The 22,018-nt window shown below is 44.7% G+C and overlaps 1 protein-coding gene across 1 annotated transcript; it reads left to right on the top strand.

Annotated features, from left to right (window-relative positions):
- Nucleotides 1-15,802: 15,802 nt before the first annotated feature.
- Magef1 (MAGE family member F1) lies at nucleotides 15,803-19,118 on the top strand. The gene is given in 6 exon segments (XM_031364591.1): nucleotides 15,803-15,827; nucleotides 17,502-17,710; nucleotides 17,862-18,021; nucleotides 18,024-18,091; nucleotides 18,093-18,383; nucleotides 18,385-19,118. Coding segments are annotated over 6 exon segments (834 nt in total). The 3' UTR covers nucleotides 18,466-19,118.
- The last annotated feature ends 2,900 nt before the right edge of the window (nucleotides 19,119-22,018 follow it).

Here is a 22,018-nt window from a genome sequence, read left to right as displayed (position 1 = left end):
GGCAATAAAAGAGTGAAACGATACATACTGTAGCCTGTGAGTGAGTATGACTCTACTGGAAAAGCCACCAAGGCAGCCAGCCAAGATGGCTGCCCCTTCCTTCAAGCAATACATTTGGATGAAAGAGCGAAGCGATATTTATTGTATGAGTCTTTGTATTTGATGTTCTGAAAGAAGATTAAATAAACACCGTATATTTGGAAAGATAGTTAAATTACTACTATCTACTCACATGGAGTAATAGAGGTGTAATTGCTATCTATGTGCACTCATGGAAGAATTGAGGTGCGTTGCTTGGGTAACCAAATACTGTGATCATTTTGCTTTGGAAGTATTGTTTTCTGAAATGAAGAACAACCCCTGGCAAAGACAAGAGTTATAGTTCCCATCATTAAAAAGTCAATGTACTCTAAAACTATGAGAAGTATGTTGTATTTACATACAAAACAGAATTAGGTTCTAGGCACAGACCAACATAAATAAGTTTTCCACCTATTCAAACATCTGGTGTGGTACCAAGATTCCACACAAACTACAAGACTGGACCTACTTACTTTATTTTTTTTTTAAGATTTATTTATTTATTTTATGTATATGTGTACACTATTGCTCTCTTCATTCATACCAGAAGAGGGCATAAGATCCCATTACAGATGGTTGTGAGCCACCATGTGGTTGCTGGGAATTGAACTCGGGACCTCTGGAAAAGTCAGTGCTCTTAACCACTGAGCCATCTCTCCAGTCCCCTTATTTTGTTTTTGTTGTTGTTGTTTTGTTGGTGGTGGTGGTGGTGGTTTTTTGTTTTTTTTTTTTTGTTGTTTTTTTTTGAGACAAGGTCTGACCATGAAACCTTGGCTGGCCTGGAACTCACTATGTAGACCAGGCTGGCCCCAAACTCATAGAGATCTTCCTGCCTCTGCCTCCAGAGTATTAAATGGAGTATGTGTCACCGCAGCCAGCTAAAGGCTGCCCCATTTATGACACCACTCTGTACCTCCCTCCAAGTGGTGCCTCAACCAGCTGCAAACATAAATATGTCACACAGCTAAACTGCCTTTAGGCGGCAGTATAGCTTCCCTATAATCAGCAAGGCAGCATGTTCGAGTGCTTTCTCATGGGTAGAATACTGAGATGTAGGGTGATAGCCACACAATCTCTGAGAACACAGCTCCATTAGCATTAGGGACTCTCTCAGCACGTCACTCCAAGTTCCCACTCTTTGTTGTATCCTGCTACCTTTCCATTTCTTTGGTGCCACCATGGGCAAAAGCCATATCCTGATGTGAGGTCTCTGGAAGAGGGGAAGAGCAGGACATAACAAAATGATGTGTCTAAGAGCACCCTGGGCTGCAAAGCTGGGACCTATCCCTCCACACATACAAGAAGTGTCACCTGGGCCAGGGGCAGGTCTTCTGTAAATCCCCTGGACAGTTACTGACCTCTTTAAGAGGAGGACCAACAGCATTCTTTACACATTACTCCCTGATTTGCTCGCCTTGGTTCAGTTGTAAATCCTCACCACCAACTATCTCACAAGGTTGGAACATCAGGCTTCTCAACTGTATGTATCTGAAGGAAAAGTTATTGTCTTCTGTGGAAATGAAGTACACTTCTGACAGGACCAGTCAAGGCACGGGGTTGAGAGGTCAGCTGCTGTGCATCCAGCTCAATGAGCGACTAAATCTCACTTCATCTCAGATCTTATTTCCCATAAAAAGGAGCAATCATTTCTTTAAAAAAAAAAAAGATTTATTTTATTTATTTCATGTGTATGAGTACACTAATAGTTGTACAGATGGCCTTGAGCCATCATGTGTGTGGCTGCTGGGAATTGAACTCAGGACCTCTGCCGGCCCTGTTCGCTCGGGGGCCCGCTCACTCCTGCCCCACTCGCTTCTTGCCCGCTCGGTCTAGCCCCACTCCTCACTCCTTTCCCTCCGGAGTAATTCACTGTAGCTGTCTTCAGACGCACCAGAAGAGGGTGTCCGATCTCATTACGGGTGGTTGTGAGCCACCATGTGGTTGCTGGGATCCGAACTCCAGACCTTTGGAAGAGCAGTCAGTGCTCTTACCAGGAGCAATCCTTTCTAATGGCTCCAGAAAAGCACACATACACGTCAGGAAATTAAGGCCAATACCAGCACCACAGGGAACTCTAGCTTCTACTATTTGGTTCCTTGACTGAAGTGGGTCCATTTGAACTTCAAAGTCCCAGTTTCTGCTGCTGCAAGGCCCTGGCTGCTGCTGTCCTGACCACACAGGGGCAGCCGCCACCCTGGCACGGCAGTCCTGAGCATGGGGACCCAGCCATAGCCTGCAAAGGAGATCTGATAAGGCTGAGTTTCTCTTTCGGTCTGTTGCTTGTTTATTCTCCCCAGCAGAGCTAAAAGGGTGGGTGGGCTTAAGGATCCAGGCTGGTCTTAGCCGCCCTGTGTGTTTTGGAGGGTGGGGATGATGGGTTAGAAATCCAACCGTATCTCTCACATAGATTTGCCTTCTCTGCTTTGCTTGGTAGAGGTGGTTCAATTCTTTAGGTAAAATTAGGTAACTTTGCCCTCAGTGGTGAACTAGGGAGGCTGTACCTTAGACGAATCAGGAAAGACACGGGGAAGAAGTCTGAGGCTTGCGGATTAACCCCCCCTTGAGAGAAATGTGAGAACCAATCTTGTAGATCTTGTAGGAGATTTGCAGTTCACACACAGCCCCACAGAGCACATTTTGTATCCGTTTTGTTAAGAGACAAAGCGCTCCACCAACAGCTGGTGTGAGCAAGCCTGTCTCCAAGCAATTGGCTCCATCCATGTATCAGGCTAGTCTGGGCACAAAGCAGGCTTGACATTTGTCACCTGCTTGTGTCTAGCGGGGTGAGAAGGGGCCAAAGAAAATGAAAGAGAAGATACAGAAATAAAACAGGAAAGTCAAGACAAGTTCCCTGGGTCACTTCTCATCTCGGCCTGTTCTCCGAGGAGTCAACATTAAGTCCCCGGAGTCAGGAAGAACTGCATCATGGGAGTGTCTGGGAGTGTTGCAGCTTTTGAAGAGGAATTGACATCTCCAAATGTACACAGGAATGTATCTTTCAGAAAGTTGCTTTCTTTAGCAAAGACAGCAGCAGTCACAACATCCCTGATACCTCTACCAGCTGGCCTTGTGCTCCGCACAGCAACCTTCCCAGCTTGGGGCACACTTCAGGAGAGGCCCAGAGGGGCAGACCTCTCTGCAGTGAGTCAAGCTCACAAAACCAGTGTGCTCATGGGTGGCTTTTGGTCCTCCATGCACGTGAGAATCACCTGCCAAGTATTGAAACACCCACACTTGGTTCCACAGCCAGCGATTTTGGTTTAATTGCTCTGGGCCAGGCCCCAGGCACAGGTGTGCTTTAAAGTACCCCAGGAGATCCTAATCCGAGCCAGAGCTGAGAATCACTTGATTACAATAGGAGAGGGTCTCAGCCTCACACTCACATCTCAGTTACCTTTCATTTAAACATATTTCTAACAATCCAGTTGTCTGGCTTTCTAGCTGCTGTGAGATTGAAAGCTGTATATTCAGAGGGAAAGAAAGGCTGTTAATGGTATGAGCAAAACACAGCAGGACACAACACATCCGACCTGATCACAAGGCAAAGACAGAAAATCCATCAAAAGGAGACAGAGTATTCAGCCCCCTACACACACACACACACACACACACACACACACACACACACTCACACACCAGTATATCCTATTTATAGTAAGGCCTGAAGAGATCATTCAAGGGTGACGAGTCAGGAGAGTGAGGACTATAGTGTCCCAGGCAAGTGACACACATTGTTCATGATGTGTAAGGCATATGTAGACAGGTGCTACCAAGATGCCTTCACTGGATTACCACAGCCCTCCTAAACACATATTAGCCCATTTTACAGATGAAGAAACTAAGGAGGATCCTTAACATGATCAACTTTGAACTGGCAGTGACCTTTAAAGTCAGAATATGTTGTTGTATTGATTTTTCAAACAGGGTTTCAATACATACCCCAAGCTGTCCCCAAATTCCTAATCGTTCTTCTTCAGCTTCTTAAATGTTGGACTTATAGGCATGTGCCATCATGGAGGGCACAGATCTGAGGTTAAGCTGTCAACTGTGGGTCCATTTGATTCAAAAGCCTGTCTGTTTAACCCAGGGCTCACTCGTGTTTGAATGTGCCATATTTGTTTTGTACTCTTTATGATGACCCAGTGTCTAGCACTGAATCATTCTGGAAGTCCATCTGCTCAAGATGTTCTCTCAAAGAACAGCCACACACGTGCATGTGAGCAAACACATACAAATAGGCTCTCCTTCACAGTGATGAAAGAACTGGCCATCCATTTGGGAAATAAATAAATAATACAAGTTATTTCCCAACTCACACCATCCATCAAAATGGATACCAGATGGCTAAAGGCGGAAATGAAACCATCAAGGTACTAGAAGAAAATATAAGTGAATATTTTATAATCTTAGGATGGGGAAGGGCTTTCTAAACATGTCAACAAAAGCAGAAACCATAGAGGGAAAGATTGATAGATTTGACTACATAAAAAATTAAAAACTTATGTACATCAAAACCCAGCATAAATTGAAAAAATACTCAACCTCACTAACATTCAAAGAAAGGCAAATTAAAACAGCAATGAGGGGCTCTTTTTTTTTTCTTTGCTGATCAGATCGGCAGTGATTAAAAAGAATGATAATGCCGAGAGCTGGGGAGGGAAACCCGCGCTCCCACATGGGTGGAGGCTGCGGGAATCTCTCCATGTTTCTGGAAGACATTTTGACTCAATGTATAGAAAGAGCCCAAGAAGGCACACACTTCTGACCTAGTAATAAAAACATATTCCGTGAACAACTCTGGTCCACAACACATGCACAAATACTCAAAATGGTCACCAAGGCCAGACAGTCCAAAAAGGAAAAAACAGTTGGTAGGGGGGCTACTGAGAATCCGGAAGCTAAATGTTTGAGAAAACTGAATTAGTCAAATAAATTGTGATCTGCCACCCAGTAGAGCACAGCAATCAAACATGATGCTGGCGAGAAGGACAGACCAACGTAATAGGACAGAGAACCCCCAACCTAAACACAGGTGAGACTCAGTTTCAGTAAATATCAAGCCAGGGAGGCAAAGGCGGGTCTTTAAATAAATGGAGCTTGGCTAAATGGAAAAAAAAAAAAAAAACAAAACTGGACCAATATTTCAAACAGTACAAAGGCTAACCCTTCAGCTAAATCAAAGATATAAATACAGAAAATAATCAGAAGAATCATAGAATTCCTTTATAATCCCAGAGTAATAAAGACATTTCTATGTGATTCAACATTTACACGCTGAAATAAATGACAGATACATCTACAGATTTATTAAAATATATTAAATATATTTTAATTATATAATTAAATATAATTTTAAAATGTATAACAATACAAAATCTATAATTAAAATATATTTAGAAATATTAAAATTCTTGCTTGGCAAAAAAACACCAAAAACAAACTAATCCTGTGATCTAGCTCTTGGGATGCAGAGGCAAGAGGGCTGTGAGTCTGAGGCAACTTAGTGAAACCCTGACTCAAAAAAAAAAAAAAAGGAAAATAAAACAAAACTTACCAGCTGGGGATATATGAGATCCTGTCAGAAAGGAAGGAAGGGAAGAAGGGACGAAGGAGAGAGGGAGGGAGAGAAGGAGGGAGGGAAGAGGGAAGAGAGAAGAAAGGGAGGAAGGAGGGAGGAGGGAGGGAAGAGGGAAGGAGGAGAGAGGGAAGAAGGGAGGAATGCAGACAAGCTCTGCTCCTTTTTTTTTTTTCAGATTTATTATAAATAAGTACACTGTAGCTGTCTTCAGACAGCACCAGAAGAGGGAATCAGATCTCATTACGGATGGTTGTGAGCCACCAATGTGTCTGCTGGGATTTGAACTCAGGGCCTTCGGAAGAACAGTCGGTGCTCTTACCCACTGAACCATCTCACCAGCCCCAAGCTCTGCTTCTTTGTAAGTGATTGTTGCACACAGGTGTTTGGTTCCTTGTCCATCCAGCCAGGCTTTGGCCTCTGGTGGCCAGACCTGGAGGCAGGAACCCAGACAGGTCACATTGGCATTTGACTCTGTTGTCCAAAGGGAGCAGTGGAGCTTTGGAGAAAGGCGGCCTAAGAGAGGGAACAGTCAGAGAACCAAGTGAAATGGACACGAGGCAATAATTTTCAAGGTGTATTATTTTTTTTCTCTTTTCTTTTTGAGTTTTACTTTTTGAACTATGTGAAAGTATTTTGTCTTTTTAGAGTAAAATAAAGTTAATATATAACTGCAACTTCTTTTGTGTCCCATATACAATCACCAAACCCAGACACTATTGTGGATGCCAGTAAATGGAGGCTGATATAGCTGTCTCCTGAGAGGCTCTGCCAGTACCCGACTAATACAGAAGTGGAGGCTCACAGCCATCCATTGGACTGAGCAGAGGGTCCCCAATGAAGGAGCTAGAGAAAGGACCCAAGGAGCTGAAGGGGTTTGAGCCCCTTAGGAAGAACAACAATATGAACTAACTAGTATCCCCAGAGCTCCCAGGGACTAAACCACCAACTAAAGAGTACACATGGTGGAACTCAGGGCTTCAGCTGCATATGTAGCAGAGGATGGCCTAGTCGGTCATCAATGGGAGGAGAGGCCCTTGGTCCTATGAAGGCTCTATGCCCCAGTGTAGGGGAATGCCAGGGCCAGGAAGCAGGAGAGGGTGGGTTGGTGAGCAGGGGGAGTAGGGAGGCAATAGAGGGTTTTTTTCAGAGGGGAAATCAGGAAAGGGGAGAACATTTGAAATGTAAATAAAGAAAATATCTAATAGAAAGAAAGAAAGAAAGAAAGAAAGAAAGAAAGAAAGAAAGAAAGAAAGAAAGAAAGAAAGAAAGGAAGGAAGAAAGAGCACTGGCTGTTCTTCCAGAGGTCCTGACTTCAATTCCCAGCAACCACATGGTGGTTCACAACCATCTGTAACGTGATCAGATGCCCTCTGTTGGCATGCAGATGTACAAGCAATAGAGAACTCATAAATAAATAAATGAATAAATAAATAAATAAATAATAAAATTTTAGAACAAACAAACAAACAAGCCTGTCCTCTCACCTCCTGTCATGAGATTTTCGCATACATTCATCCCTCTCCCACACAAATCAATAAATAAAAACGTGGAAAATGCAGTTCAAGGTAAGACTCCCTTGCACAAAAAGGCCAGGCCAGGCCAGGGGTGAGCCTTGAGGTCCACGAAACCCCCAGGTTCTTCATTGTTCATGAGAATTTATGGCAATACCCTCTTCTCTGACCTCCTGCCCTCCATCTTTGCCCTGTCCAGCCCATTCTCCAAGCCCACCACCCTCCTGGAAATACAGCTACTTATTTTATTCCTGGAATCAAACATATTGTCCAAAACAGTATTTCTCTAACTCTACCACTAAAAACCCCCCACACAGCAGACAAATGGAAGAACTGTCTTCAGTTCTCCCAGAGGACTTTGTAGCCTGAAGCCCGGGACAGCAGGCCCATGCTCTCTTGGAAGCCTCCTGTGTTCTCTTAAAGATTCATGGGATTTTTTTGCATTCTGTTGCACAGTATATCTGAATTTCTTTTCTTATATGAAAGTGTTTAAAATTATTCACCTCCAGGAAAACGGATGCTTCTGAAGAAAAACTGTGTTTATGGAGAGGCTTCACCTGTCCTCTGGGAGATCACCAGCAGGTAAAATTCAAGCTCTGCTGAGCAAGTTTTTATGGTTTGACCCTCACAAGCTTCCTGCACTTTTCCCCATCACTCATCACTGGGCCACCTGGACTCCTGCCTTCTCCTGAGGGGGCACTGCCTACTTGTTGACAACCAATCCACCACCCCAAAGCCCTTGGAGGAGAGCAAAGACCCACTATGTGCTATGCCTATGCTTTAGAAGCAGTAGCTTGGTGATTAAATCCTGACTCCATTCTTCACACCAGGCATCTTTACCTAACTACTCCATCACATCTACAAACTTCTCAAAGGGCTGGTATAGAACTGACGTAAGGTTCAAGCTGCCTAGTGTGTAACCCAGGCTCCTTTACCCTCCTCCAGCTCCTACTGCACGTTATGTACATACAGCACACATGCTTTGCATGTATTCACTGCACTACACATGCTTTACATGTATTCAGTGCACCAGGCATGCTTTACATGTATTGACTACACCATACATGCTTTACATGTATTCACTACACCATACATGCTTTACATGTATTCAGTGTACCAGGCATGCTTTACATGTATTTACTACATTACACATGCTTTACATGTACTCACTATATCACACATGCTTTACATGTATTCACTACACTACTCATGCTTTACATGTATTCACTACACTACACATGCTTTACATGTACTCACTACATCACACATGCTTTACATGTATTCACGACATTACTCATGCTTTACATGTAATCACTACACCACATATGCTTTTCATGTATTCAGTGCACCAGGCATGCTTCACATGTATTCACTGCACCAGGCATTCTTTACATGTATTTACTACACTACTCATGCTTTACATGTATTCACCACACCACACATGCTTTACATGTATTCAGTGCACCAGGCATGCTTTACATGTATTTACTACACTACTCATGCTTTACATGTATTCACTACACCACACATGCTTTACATGTATTCACTTGGCCACTCTTCCATAACTGCCAAAATTTTCTCCAAATAGATCAGTGATTTCTCACATCTCAGAAGTTTCTTATATTTTTACCTACGATCTCTTTATTGGGCTATTGTGAAATAAACATATATGTCTGGATTTTTTAAATTTATTTTTGTCTGTTTTGAGATAGGGCCTCTCTGTTATGTAGCCCTGGCTGTCCTAGAACGTGCTATATAGACCAGGTTGGCCTGGAACTCCCCTGCCTCTGCCTCCTGAGTGCTGGGATTAAAAGTGTGTACCACTATGGTAGGCCATAAAATATACTTTAAATAATAGTTACCCTTACTAACGTTTCATTTCCTTAAAAAATGGGCGGGGAGGGGGCTGGAGAGATGGTTTATTGGTTAAGAGCACTTCCTGCTCTTCCAGAGTTCAGTTCTAGCACCGGCGGGGATTGGTTTTAATGCTTTGAATTAGTCAGGGGTCTGTGTGTCCAAATGCTGAAGGTCCTTGACTCCAACTGGTTTTTGATAGATCGATAAAGAGCCAACAGCCAATGACTGGGAGGAGAGGGAGGAGCAGAGCTTTTAGATTGTGAGGGCTAGGACCGGAAGAAAGGAAGACAGAGAATAGGCTTGACTAAGGTGAGAAGACTGGGGTGTAAGAGCTGCAGGAGAGAAAGTCACTGGCCACTTCCCCCATTTGGCCTGGGGTAGCAGGGGAAGGTTTAGGAGTGCCCAGCTTTGAGCTAGTAATGGCATATCATAAATTAACTGACCTGTGTCGTTCATTCCAGAATCCAGATTGCTCCTGGGCGGGTGTGTGACCTGCTGGGAGCCAAAGCAGTGCGGCTTAGCTAAACTTGCAGCTACAAGCCTACGTGGGGCTACTTACCACTGCTTGTAACTCCGGCTCCAAGAGATCTGAAGCCCCTTTTTGGGTACTGAAGTCCCCTACTCCCACAAACGTATAAATAAAGTAAAAATTGAACTTAAAAAAAAAATTAGTGTGTATGGTATATGCATGTGTGTGTGTCTATGCAGGTGCACTTGCCTTTGCATGTGTGTGGAGCCCAGAGGTCAGCTTCAGGTGTCTTCCTCTATCACTCTCTACCTTATTTATTTGCTTGTTTGTTCATTTATTTATTTATTGGGGCAGGGCAGGAGTTCCAGGTTGGCCAGCACTGGAACGTGTACTACTCATTGCACAGGGGTCTTGGGGGATCTGAACTCAGGTCCTTGTATATTTTCTTTGAATACCCAGAGTGTTCTCTGCCATGCCTTTGCCTTTTGCCATGAAGCTCTGCAGAAGCTAGCTGAGAGCCACCCACCAAGACCATAAACACCTTGGGAATGCAGCCCCGCCTCCCTACCTCCCTTGTGCACCTTACTCAGCCTTGTGCTTAGTACACACCTAGTAACTGCTTGTGGCATAAACAAAAGTTTCACATATATGATGTGGGCAGGGAGGGGTGGAAGGTGCGGGGAGAAACCTTTTCCAAATGAGCCGTTATGCAGAAAGGATCATTGTTACAGGAGGCAGAGCTGGAGGCAAGCCCTTCTATCCACAAGGACCAGCGCCCCCAATTACACCAGCTGGCCTCAACTCCCGTGTGAGCCCGATTAAAAAGCACCCTCTCTCCAGTGTCTGGAAACCCCTGCAAGGAAAGTTTGCTGCCCAAAGTTGGCTTTTGACTACACTCTTAATAAGAGGCTTCAGCAGGCTGCGTGGAGAGACAATGTCACTTTAGAGGAGCAGCTGGAAGCGGCAGTTAGAAGAATTATTTTAATGAATACATTTCCTTTCAATTGTATGGGAATATCAAGATCCCATTAGAATGGGGAAGCAATTAGAACTAATAAAGATGAATGCACAGTGCTCAGTGCATGCGGAATAACAAGCAGCCAACAAAGGGACTCCCTGAGCAGGCTCTAATCCAAGTGAGGCCTAAGCCAGCAGAGGGGGAGAGGCTCTGCTCAGCCACTCAAAGCCACCGTGTCCTGCACATTCTGATCACGGCCTGGCCCACAAATGGTGTGAGTTGTGGCCTCCGAGGTGGGGGATGGCCCCCTCCGGCCCCCCTCCCGGGTCAGCCTCTAGAGGGTTGAGATGGACTGTTGGCAGCCCCTTGGAAACAGCCATTCAAACCAGGGCTCTGGCTCCAAGCCAGCTTCTAGCTTGTCCCTCCAACTAGGCCTCATTGTGTCCAGGTGGCAAATGCCTTCTCATCAACGCTCCTTAGAGGTTTGGAGAGGGACTGGGACAGTGAAGAGCGAAGAAAGGGTGAATGAGAAGAGGCCCTCTGCCCTGTATCCCTCCACTCCCCTCCTCCACACCCACAGCCTATGCCTCCTCTGAGTTTGGGGTTATATTACAGTCAGTGGTGAGTCACAGGCAGCCAAACACAGAAGTACTGTTGCTTACACAATTGCTCTTCAAACAGCAACAAACAATTTTCATTACCCAAGTCAGATCAAATCATTCGCCTGGCCATCCTGCCTCTTTTGCAGCCACACAAACAGGCCCAGAGACTCATTCTTTGCCCATTCTACTCTGACAGCACTGGGCTTCGTTCTGCCTTGGGCTCTGAGGACAGACAAAGCTCTTTCTCTCCTTCATTTGAGCTGGATCTGCTGCATGGCTGTCAAGAAGGAGTGAGGGAGACACACAGTCCCCTTTGCAGAGAGGCCCCGCTCAGTTGTGGGTCAGTCTGCTACTAACACCTGTGTGAAGCAAGGGCTGCCAGACTCCTATGCCAGAGTTTAGGAGGTGTCCAACAAGATAACTCTGGCTCTCCACCAAAGTATTCACTGGCCCCTAATGCAGTGTCTGTACTTGACATTTCTTTGTTTAATCTCTTTTGGCCAGACATTTTTTTGAACCAGGAATGTGTAAACTCATTCCGAAATGTCTGTATGAGAGGCCAGTTGCACATTCATTACTAGTTTTTTTTTTTTTCTATTCCTTCTCTTTAAAAAAAATCTTCACAATCTCATTAGGACCTTGAAATAGCCCCATGGGGTAGGTAGACAACCAAGATTCACTGAGCCCAGTGGTGAGGAAAACACAGGCCCCACAGGTTCAGTGTCCTACACAAGGTCACACAGTCACCGGTGGGTAAGAAGCCAGCTCAGTGCGGACTGATACCTTTCCCACACCTCCACAAAGCACAGGCATTCCGGGAGGCGTCACCCTGAGATTCTTTGCTTCCACTGTAATTCCTCGTCCCTCCCCTCCCCGTCCCCCACCACACTGCACTAAGCATCGAGGGCTAGTAAGGGCACCTAGAGGATTTGTATCCACAGTCACCAAAGGGCTTGCTTTGCCATCAGCCCCTTTCCTCCCTTTCCATAGCTCAGATAAAGATTGAAAAGTTTCCAGGACATGGTAGGTACAGTAAGAACTGGGAAAGATTGCTGTGTCTGTCTCCTTCAGTGCGACACTGGCAAGGATAAAACCATGTCTGTACACCTGCCGTGCCCCTGGCCTCCCACACCTGAAGGCCTATTGCTTGAACTTTTGAGAGCTGTAAATGTATAATTTTGGAGTGTAGTTTATACGCTATGAAGTGCACCGGTATAGAGTCTGGCAAGTCATAACAAATGCAGTCCTTCCTATATATACTGGAGAAACAGAGAATGTTCATCTACACAAAGTTTCTGCCAGTCCTTTCCAGTCAGATACACCACTGCTCTCCAGGGTCCCAATCGTATCGCATAGGTCAGTTCACCTGCCTTACATACACAGGACCCTGCCTCGGGTGTCACCCTGAATACGTGAGCTCCTATTGCTGGTACCTTTTGTGTCTCTCGGTTGATGTAACGGCTGCAGGGGTCACCCTTACACTTCCAGTACTTTGTTCTTTTTCAAAAACTATGTATTGAAAAGTGAAATCATGAAATTTTCTGGTTAAGTGGATGGGGCTGGAAAAAATTATACTGAATGAGGTCACCAAGGCCCGGGAAGACAAACCAAACGCTGCACATTCTCTCCCATCGGCTGATCCCAGTTTAGAGTCATCTGTTGTGGAGTTTCACTTGGAACACAAGCAGAAGCCAGGAAACTAGAAGGAGACACTGGGGTGCTTTAGGGGAAAGGGGCGATTATAAATAAATCAAAAGTAGACAAGGGGACCTGTGGAAGGTGGGAAAGCTTAGGTAGGGAGGGGATCAGAGGGTAGGAAGGGGGTAACCCAAAGAAAAGGGGTATGAAAGAGCCATGTGGATCCCTACTATCTCACAGCCAATTAAAAATGATAATTGGACAGGGGTAGGGGGGACACTAGAGGTTAAGGTTTGGCCTGGGACAGGGCCAGGTGGAGGGAGAGGACAGGAGCTAACCAAAACTAAGGGTAGATGGGAAAACTTTGTGGAAACCCATTAGTATGTAAGTTAATTTCAAATTTCATTTTTAAAAAGGTGTTCAAATGTAAATACACTGAATGGATGGACAATGTCACTCTCAGAATCCATGGGCTGTTAGATAAAAATCACAGTACATGGGGTATGGAATACTCCCTGGGAGTGAATGTCAGGCAGGCCCCAGAGGTCTCAAGCCTTGCTCTTGGTTATCCATCATAACTCCATGGTGAGATCCTATTGCTGAAGACACAATGGACTTAGCTGCAGGGCAGAAAACGAATCCCAAACCATCCAGGAATCATCCTCCTTGCTGAGCAGCACTTCTAGAAGGCGCTGTGCAGGCTGCTGGAGGAGAAAAGACACCAATGCTTTTAGCCAGCACCAGATCCATGCTTGGTTTGTTTAGTTAATTAATTAGTTAATTAATTAATTTTTGGAGACAGGGTCTCTTTATGTGGCATTGGCTGTCCTAGAATTCACTATCTAGACCAGACTGGCCTCAAACTCAGAGACCCAACTGCCTCTGCCTCTGGGATTAAAGGTATGCATCACCACGCCCAGCCTAACTGACTGTTTTTATTAGACTTGAGGCCTGTTCTGCAGTAGAGAATTCATACCTGCTACTGTAGTTCTGGTCAGAAACTCATGGCTAGAGAGGCTGTAGGCTGTGGAGTAGAACTTGCTATTATTATTTTGCTAAATTGTCTTGCTGTTAAATTGATTGTTGGATACTTATGTTTACACCCTCAGTCCTGGGCTGCTCTCAACCATGGTCAGAGAATCTTCTTTCGGCAGTGGACAGCAGTCAATAGAGAGTAGCATTACTGGTTAAAGATCTGGAAATAAATGACTGCGTTCTCAGCCCTAAAGGAGATGTCTGTATCATTGCCTGACCCTGAAGGCTCAGGGTTATCACAGACGAGGTGGAAAGAGGATCTCTGTGAAGAGCACACATCTGAATACGACTTTTACTTCCTGTACAGGACTTCCTGTACATCTCTCAACCCAACGGCCACCCTCTTCAGGAGTTCAGACATCTGGACTTGTTGACCTTCTCTCATAGAAGAAATGGTGGGAAGGGGCAGGGGACTCTCACCTTATCAACTAGCCACTCCTCCAACAAGTCTGCCCTGACTGAATGTGGCCTCAGGGGATGCTTAGAAGTTCATAGGCTAGGAAGAAGTGGGGAGAGCTCCACTATGGTGCTATGGGGGGACGCACATGCTCCGGGGCTGCATTGCTCTGTCAGTGAGCCTGATAAACTCATGGGTTTCCCAGTGTGAACTTTGGTGGAAATTGCACCTCTGTTTACTGCTGAGATCTTGGGAGAAAGAACAGACTGTATTTACCTCTCCCTACAGGTAAGGAATTTCAGCAACACTGGGGCACTCAGGAACTAACAGCCACATCTGTGGTTTCTGTGCCCAAGGCCAAGCCAAGCAAAATTCCAGCATGGATGGGCAAGGTGTACGAGGCCATCCCCCTCCCCCACAGTTACTGTTGACAGCTGTTAACTGCTGCAGGAGGGGGAGTGATTCTTCTTTTAGGGTATGGGCATCACAGGCTGCCCATGCTCTGGTGAATAACCCCATTCCCATACACACATGACCACACTAATTGAACTAAAAGATTATTTAAAAGAAGAAGGAGGGGAGAGGGAAGAGGAGAGGGAGGGGGAGGGAGAGGAAAGGGGAAGAGAAGGAAGAAGAAATTAAATACAAAAAGTAGTGTTTTGAGGGGAATTCAGAGGGAGACAGAAGGAGTAAATGGGAGGTGGGTATGCCTATATTCACTGTATATAAATGTGAAATTCCCAAACAATACATTTTTTGGTAAAGATTTATGTATTAATTTTATGCATATGAGTACACATTGTAGCTGTATAGATAGTTGTGAGCCTTTGGTCGTTGGGAATTGAATTTAGGAACTCTGCTCACTCAGGTCAACCCCGCTCACTCCAGCCCAGAGATTTATTTATTATTATAAATAAGTACACTGTAGCTGTCTTCAGACACCCCAGAAGAGTGCATCAGATCTCATTATAGGTAGCTGTGAGCCACCATGTGGTTGCTGGGATTTGAACTCAGAACCTTCGGAAGAGCAGTCAGTGTGCTCTTCCCACTGAGCCATCTCACCAGCCCCCCCCCCAATACATTTTTAAAAGGGAATTTTGTTTCTTAAATGACTTGAGAGATACAGCAAGGATAACACCCACAGAGACACTGTACCTTCATTTGGAAAGTGGAGGGGAAACTTTGGGAAGCTTTGAATTAAGTAGAGTTAAACTAGCTGATATTTTAATAAAAATAATAGTTCAGTTAAAGTAAGTATTGTTGTTTTTTAAGAGCCATCTAAATTATTGCTAATTTGTCTCTTAAAGTGCTTTCCATTCATCCTATCTCCTGTGTGCTTCTTTCCGAAGTTATCTCCCCTGACTCCTTCCTTGACCAATCCTGCTGTAACAGGTGGATTTTTTAGATTCATTACTGTCCCCCACCCCTTACCCCCTCTGAGATGGGGTTTCTCTGTGTTGCCCTGAATGTCCTGGAACTCTGTAGACCAGGCTAGCCTCAAGCTCACAGAGATCTGCCTACCTTTGCCTCTTGAATACTGGCTATCAAAAGTGTGCACCACCATGCCTGGCTTCAGCAACTGTCCTTACACAGAGGGCACTAGTAGGGCAATCCAGGCAGTGGTCATGAAAACTGAAAAGCTTCAGAGATCTAGGTTTGCATTTCCAGTCTAACACATGACAGATGAGTGGTTTGAGGCAGGTAATTTAACCTCTCTGTGACTGTTTTCCCATTTGTAAAATGAGGATAATAATACTTTTGCTAATAGGGATTTGGGAGGACTAAATTATATTGTACATAAAACGTTTGGCACAATGCTAACTAACAATTGCCTCAAGCTAGACTGTAATAAACATCCTCCTGCCTCATTTACACACTTCAGGGTTCCTAAGTCAGATGATATTAATGACTATATATTTTCAAAGGTATTTTTTTGAAGCAGGGTCACACTAAGTAGCCCAGGATAGATTTAAATTCTTAATCCTCCTGCCCCATATGCTGGGATTACAGGCATAACCCACCACCGATGGTTTTATTTCTGAAAAATCTTAAAAGAAATATTTCATATTTAAGCCTAGAAAAGACTGGCTGCTGTCTACTTTAAATAAGTGACTGTTATTTCCTAAGGGGGAGGGGAGCCTTCCATCATCCGTTCATTAGATTTGCACTGTGAGCCCTGAGAGATTTCAGAACTAGTATCATCCCTCCTTTAGGATGTTTTCTTAGGGAAAGTAAGAGGACAAAACCGAAAACAATCATAATATAAAGCAAAGTACACATCAATGTATCTATCAATTTAGTAAAGACTGTGGTCTCTAAATTTGTGGTATTCAGGTTCAAATCTCAGCTGTGCAATGTTTGGCAAGTTATTTAACTCCTCTGTGTGTTCCCTCACTTTTAAAATGGGGACATTTACCCAGCAGGGAGCTGTATCAGTGATTAATAGCTAAAGTGCTGGATACTCAGTGTGTGCCAAGCACAGTGTTAAATGTTCATGTGCATTACTTAATCTCCACAATGCTGCTCCTACGGTTATACCCATTTTTATCAATAATGTAACTAAAGGGCAAAAAGTTTTAGTTAACTTGTCCATGATTACGTAGTTGGAAAATAGCAAACGCTACAGGAAAAATTCAACCATTTGTAAAATGTGCGGGAGAATCAAATATAGGAGAAAATGCTTTTACAACGAAGCCTAGCACATGGATGTTAAATAAACGTAACTGCTGTGGTGATTCAGAAATAACAGTAAATATCGAGCACTTGAATGTTGAATAAGCATAATAGCTGTGATGATTCACAAGTAACAGTATATAAATTCTATGCATGACCTCCGAGTGAAGACTTTTGAAAGGTGACCTTTAAGCTTAGCCCTGAAGAGTGGAGACGATTTTAAGAGATGGGGATATTGGTAGGAGAGGGAATTTCAGAGTGGGTAGGAGGGATATGAAGTGCGAGGCAGAAAGGGTTAAAAGGGGGTATGAGAGTAATTTTGATTGGAGGAAATGTTTCCTTCCCTCCAGCCAGTCACCACCGGCTCGTGCGTGCGTGGTATGTGCTCCCTCAGTGCATCTCTTATCACTGCACAAGGTGCTGTCCTCACCTTGCAATTAACTGCTGAATAGTATTTCAGACTGACTACAAGAACCTGTTCTGCATCCTCTCCACATGCCCCCGAGGCCGCAGACAAAGACGGCACTCTTTCCTCATTGTCCAGATAAATTTTATTCTCCCTAGTATTCTGTCCGGATCCTTCTCCAACTCACCATCCCAGCCTTGTCTCTGTGCAGGCGGCACTTGAGCCTTAACGTCTGACATAAGCACTTACTAAAAAAGAATATGCCCGAACTCAGTTCTGTGCTATTTCTTGCACAGAGGAGCTTCCCCACCCGGAATGGCTGCTTGCAGCATTTATCCCGAGCCACGCGCGCACACACTCCCAGTGGCGCCTGCACCTGCAGGAGCCAATGCATGCCACCAGCCTGGGAGGAAGCGGAAGGGCTGAGAGCCGAACCGCCGCCGCCATCTTGGCCGAGCAAGGCGGAAGTGGCGAGCCCAGACTGCGGCTGCGCAATCGTGGGCGGGTGTGGGGGCTCGCCGCGACCTCTTGATGCTCCGGCTTCCGTCTTCCCTGGCCTGTTCGCGCAGTCTCTGGGGTGGCACGCCGGGCACCGCCTGCCCGAAGGCATGGGGCAGAAGCCTGAGAGTGGGACAGCCCTGCCGCCTCCTGCCTAGGGCGAGCCCAGGTCCTGGCCGCTTCCCAATGCCGCCGGCTCCGTGCAGTTTCTGCTAGTGAAGGACAGGAAGAAGGGCCTCATCGCACGCTCCAAGACGGTGAAATACGTTATCGGAGACTTGAAGGGTCTGCACCGGAAGATCAGCTCAAGGGCTGCAGAACGTTGCTGTATGTTTTTGTCTTCCAGCTGAAATAGCTCCATCGCAAGCACCACACTTATATCCTGACCCAATAGGTTAAAACCTCTTGAGGGGTTGGAGGAGGATCTGGGAAGAGATAGCCCCAGATTAGGTCTCTTAGTGATGATCAAGGGTCTTATCTACGTGAAAGGTAATAGCACAGTTTTGGGAGATGTTGAGTTGGTTGTGGGGTGCTTCCATCAAAGAATCTTCTTTGGGTACCCCAAAAGGCTTATTATGGAAGGTTCTGTTTAGCAGCAGCGATGCCTTAGTTACAGACAGGTGCCTCACACCAAACCATCGGAATATGAATTCTCTTGTACTCCCCAAAGTAACCTGGAAAATCACCAAGATGGAAGAAGTGGGGTTCGTGTCCAGGCTTCAGAAGAACGAACCGCTTATTGTCAGGAGCCGTAGAAGCTAGAGCCGAGGCTCCATAGGGCCCATGTTATACAGGACTCCAGGGCTGGTGAGGGTGGGGGGAAAGGTGGCCAATGAGGGCCTCGTGGGCTTGCTAGCTATACTCTCTGAGTTGTAAGTAGTGCCATTTCTGAGAAAATTGTGAACCTTTAGTTTTTAGATCTTGTATATTGTTAGGTTTTGTTACTTTTAATATATTAAATTGTTATTTATAAGGGAGACCACCCCTTTTCATATTGAATTTTATTGTAGTTTTGCTGCTTTTGTAAAACAAGTCGTAAAACTTTGTATTTTATTCAGAAATTCTGAATGCATTGTGCAGCATTGTAATTCTGGTCCTTGATTGGCATGAAGGGACTCAGCAGGTTGATCAGGTGTATGTGTGTTGTTTGTGTGTGTGTGTGTTTTGTGTGTGTGTGTGTAAGCTTATTTGATGCTGAGCCTTTTGTGTTTGATTTCGAAACAACCAGTATGTACTTCTATTTACCTACATTATAGTGATCTAGAAAAAATTAAAATGCAACAAGTGAGAAGCTTATCCAAGTACACTTAATAAACTTGTTGAGCACCTTATATTTTGTGTTAGACAGTTAAAGCCATACTTGGGAATAGAATACGTCCTATGTATGGTGGGAATAGTAAATAAACCGGAAATTACAGTACAATGAATGAAATGTCCCAAAGGGATATGTGATCTAGCTGAGGTGGTTGAATGAGGCTTGCTTGAGGTTACCTTTAATCCCCTCAGACTTCGGGGGAGCCTAGGGGAAGGAATAAAAAGACACAGAGGAGTTGGGAGTGGTACTAAAGATCACTGATCATTTTCAGTCACATAATCCTCATTGGGAACTCTTATTCTATAGGTATTGGGTTAGAATGCACAATGATTGTGACCATGCTCAGTTTGGCCCTCACCACCTTTCCTTCTCTCGACCCCTATAAGGGTCTCTCTTCTATCAATGCCTTCAGAAACCGAATAGTGCCTCAAATGAATAGTGGAAACACATCTTCCCACCAGGAAGCTCTACTTCAAGATCCATCCCTGGCACCAGGAAGCCCAGTACTTATGTCCCGTGGTTCAGTCTGATGCTTCCCTATTTAGTGGAGACATGTAAACACCCATGGAGATTACCCATGGCCTCCAAAGTATAGAGCACCTCCCTTCACTCTGGGAAATTATCTGCAGGGAACCTAAAAGGAGTGGAATGCACTAGGGATGGGCATTAGGGAGCTGTCCTTAGAGCAGCCATAATAGGCCGTTTTCTATTTTTTGGCGACTTTTTCTGCTACTTTTATGTTCGAATAGTATTTCTTGAGTATGGTAAGGTTGTCAAGGAACGACGTATTTTAGGGCGGGAGCTCAGGGATTCGATGATTCAGATCCGAGAAATAAGAACAAAAGTCTTTCAGTTAATAGGCAGTTTAGTAATGATTAAAAATGGCTCCTGGGTAGATTGTAATTCATGTGAAGATGACCTTATGGGTACCAAGTTAATTAAAATGGGAATAACACTTTTGCCTTTAAGGAGCAATACCTTCTCTCAGGCAGAGGTCAGAAGCATGAGCATCGAGGATGGGGTTACTTGATTTTGTCTCAGTCACTTGGTTAAAGTATGAAGACAGAACCCAGGCGTCTTCCACCCATACCAGGGTGTTCCATTCTAGCACCAGGTCCCCATGCCTGACTGAGTGTATTGTGTGTGAGTTCAGTTTCTGCATCTCTAAGATCAACTGAGTCTTGAATAATGACCTTCAGTTGCCTCTCTGCCTTTAAAGAAATGAGGCAGAGGACACTCTAAATTTTACTGGTGACAAAAACGGCTTTGCTCAGGGTCACACATGTAAAGACACGGCGGAGACAAGACATTTGTTAAACATTTGTTACAAGCCAAAGGCAATTTTCCAATACTTTTTACAAGTACACTGCAAAGTATTCCTAAGTATCTACATTTTTAAATATATTAATGACAGTAATGTCACTTACTCAATGCCCCCAGTGAGCCAGCTCTTCATGTTTTACATGTTCGTAACCATCTTAAAGGGAAGATAGGATCTTCCATTTCACTAAGCCAACAAGTGCAATGGCTCTAGAACTCTTGTAGCCAGACAGAATGGGATTAGAGCTGAAGTCTTCCATCAAGAGTTCACACTTTGCATTATGGTAGCTGTTCTTAGAGCTCCTTCCAGCTTTGGGGTGTCCGTCACAGACTCATCTTTCTTCAAACACTGCAGTGTTTCTCAGGATACACATGAAGACTCTGAAGTTAAGGTAATTACAAATGAGACATTGGCCCGCAGAAATACAAAAGCAGGCAGCACAAGGTTGGGATATTATTAGTGAACTTTGACCCCAGCAGTGGATATTTCAACACTCTCAGAGTGTTGGTTACACATCAGATATGTAGTTTGCTCGGACTTAGCTTTACTCTTGTAAGCCATGTCTCCTGTCTTCAGTCTCTCATTTCTAATAAGTCCAAAGTAGTCTCTCTCTCTCTCTCTCTCTCTCTCTCTCTCTCTCTCTCTCTCTCTCTCTCTCTCTCTCTCTCTCTCTCATGCTACTGAAAAGCAGAGTAATATTTTTGACCTGCAAATGTGATTCCCAAGCGTGTTGTAGGTCCCCAAGTGGTAGTAGAAAGGCTGGCAGAACTTGTACCCTTCCCTCAGGATGAAAGATGTCCTATGTCACAGGTGCCATCATCAACATTGGAGAAGGACCGAGAGTGTGGCCTCTGGGTACATGTGTGCAGCAGACACTCACTGTGGTAGGAAGCAAAGCCAATGGAGGAAAGGGTAAAGACAGTGACTACTCTTCCAAAGGTCCTGAGTTCAAATCCCAGCAACCACATGGTGGCTCACAACCATCTGTAATGAGATTTGATGCCCTCTTCTGGAATGTCTGAAGACAGGTACAGTCTACTCACATATAATAAATAAATAAATCTTTAAAAAAAAAAAAAGACAGTGACTTTCATGTTGGACAATGGGAAGATATCTCAGTTGTAAGAACTCTTAACAGGGATTTATTTAGTGATGTTGGGGACTGAACCCAGTATCTTAGGCTTGCCAGGTTAAGTACACTACCACTGAACTACATCTCCAGCCCACAGAGACAATATCCCAGGATGCAGCCCAGCCTGTCCTGGAATGCTATGTAGCTGTGTTGGCTTCAAACTCCTCCCAGATTACAGATGTGGCGCAACACCTGGCTCTTCAGGGATTTCGATACTAGAGTCGGGACTCATGACCTATTGGAACTTGGATAGCAGATGTTTGAAAACAGCCTTGGGTTGATTGCAGTCATCCCAAGATCCAGCAGGCACATAGTGCTCCAGAGGTGGCAGCTCATTTGTAGCTCATACAAGTCAGGCCTGACTTCGTGGGCCCAGCCCCAGTTTCCACTTGAGGTAATTATTTTTCATGCCTTGGTCATGGTGGCAATTGATACTTATGTAAATTATACCTCAAATTGTGCAGCCCAGCAAAGATGGCAACAATTACCTCCCGGCAGAATCAAGCATAATAAGGAAGTTGGGCATCCTGAAAAGTATCCCGATCAA

This window comes from Mastomys coucha, unplaced genomic scaffold (genome assembly GCF_008632895.1).
Source record: "Mastomys coucha isolate ucsf_1 unplaced genomic scaffold, UCSF_Mcou_1 pScaffold12, whole genome shotgun sequence".
In the NCBI taxonomy this organism is placed as follows: Eukaryota; Metazoa; Chordata; class Mammalia; order Rodentia; family Muridae; genus Mastomys; species Mastomys coucha.
Note: the sequence above shows the minus strand (reverse complement) of the source record. Positions and strands in the feature narration are given on the sequence as shown.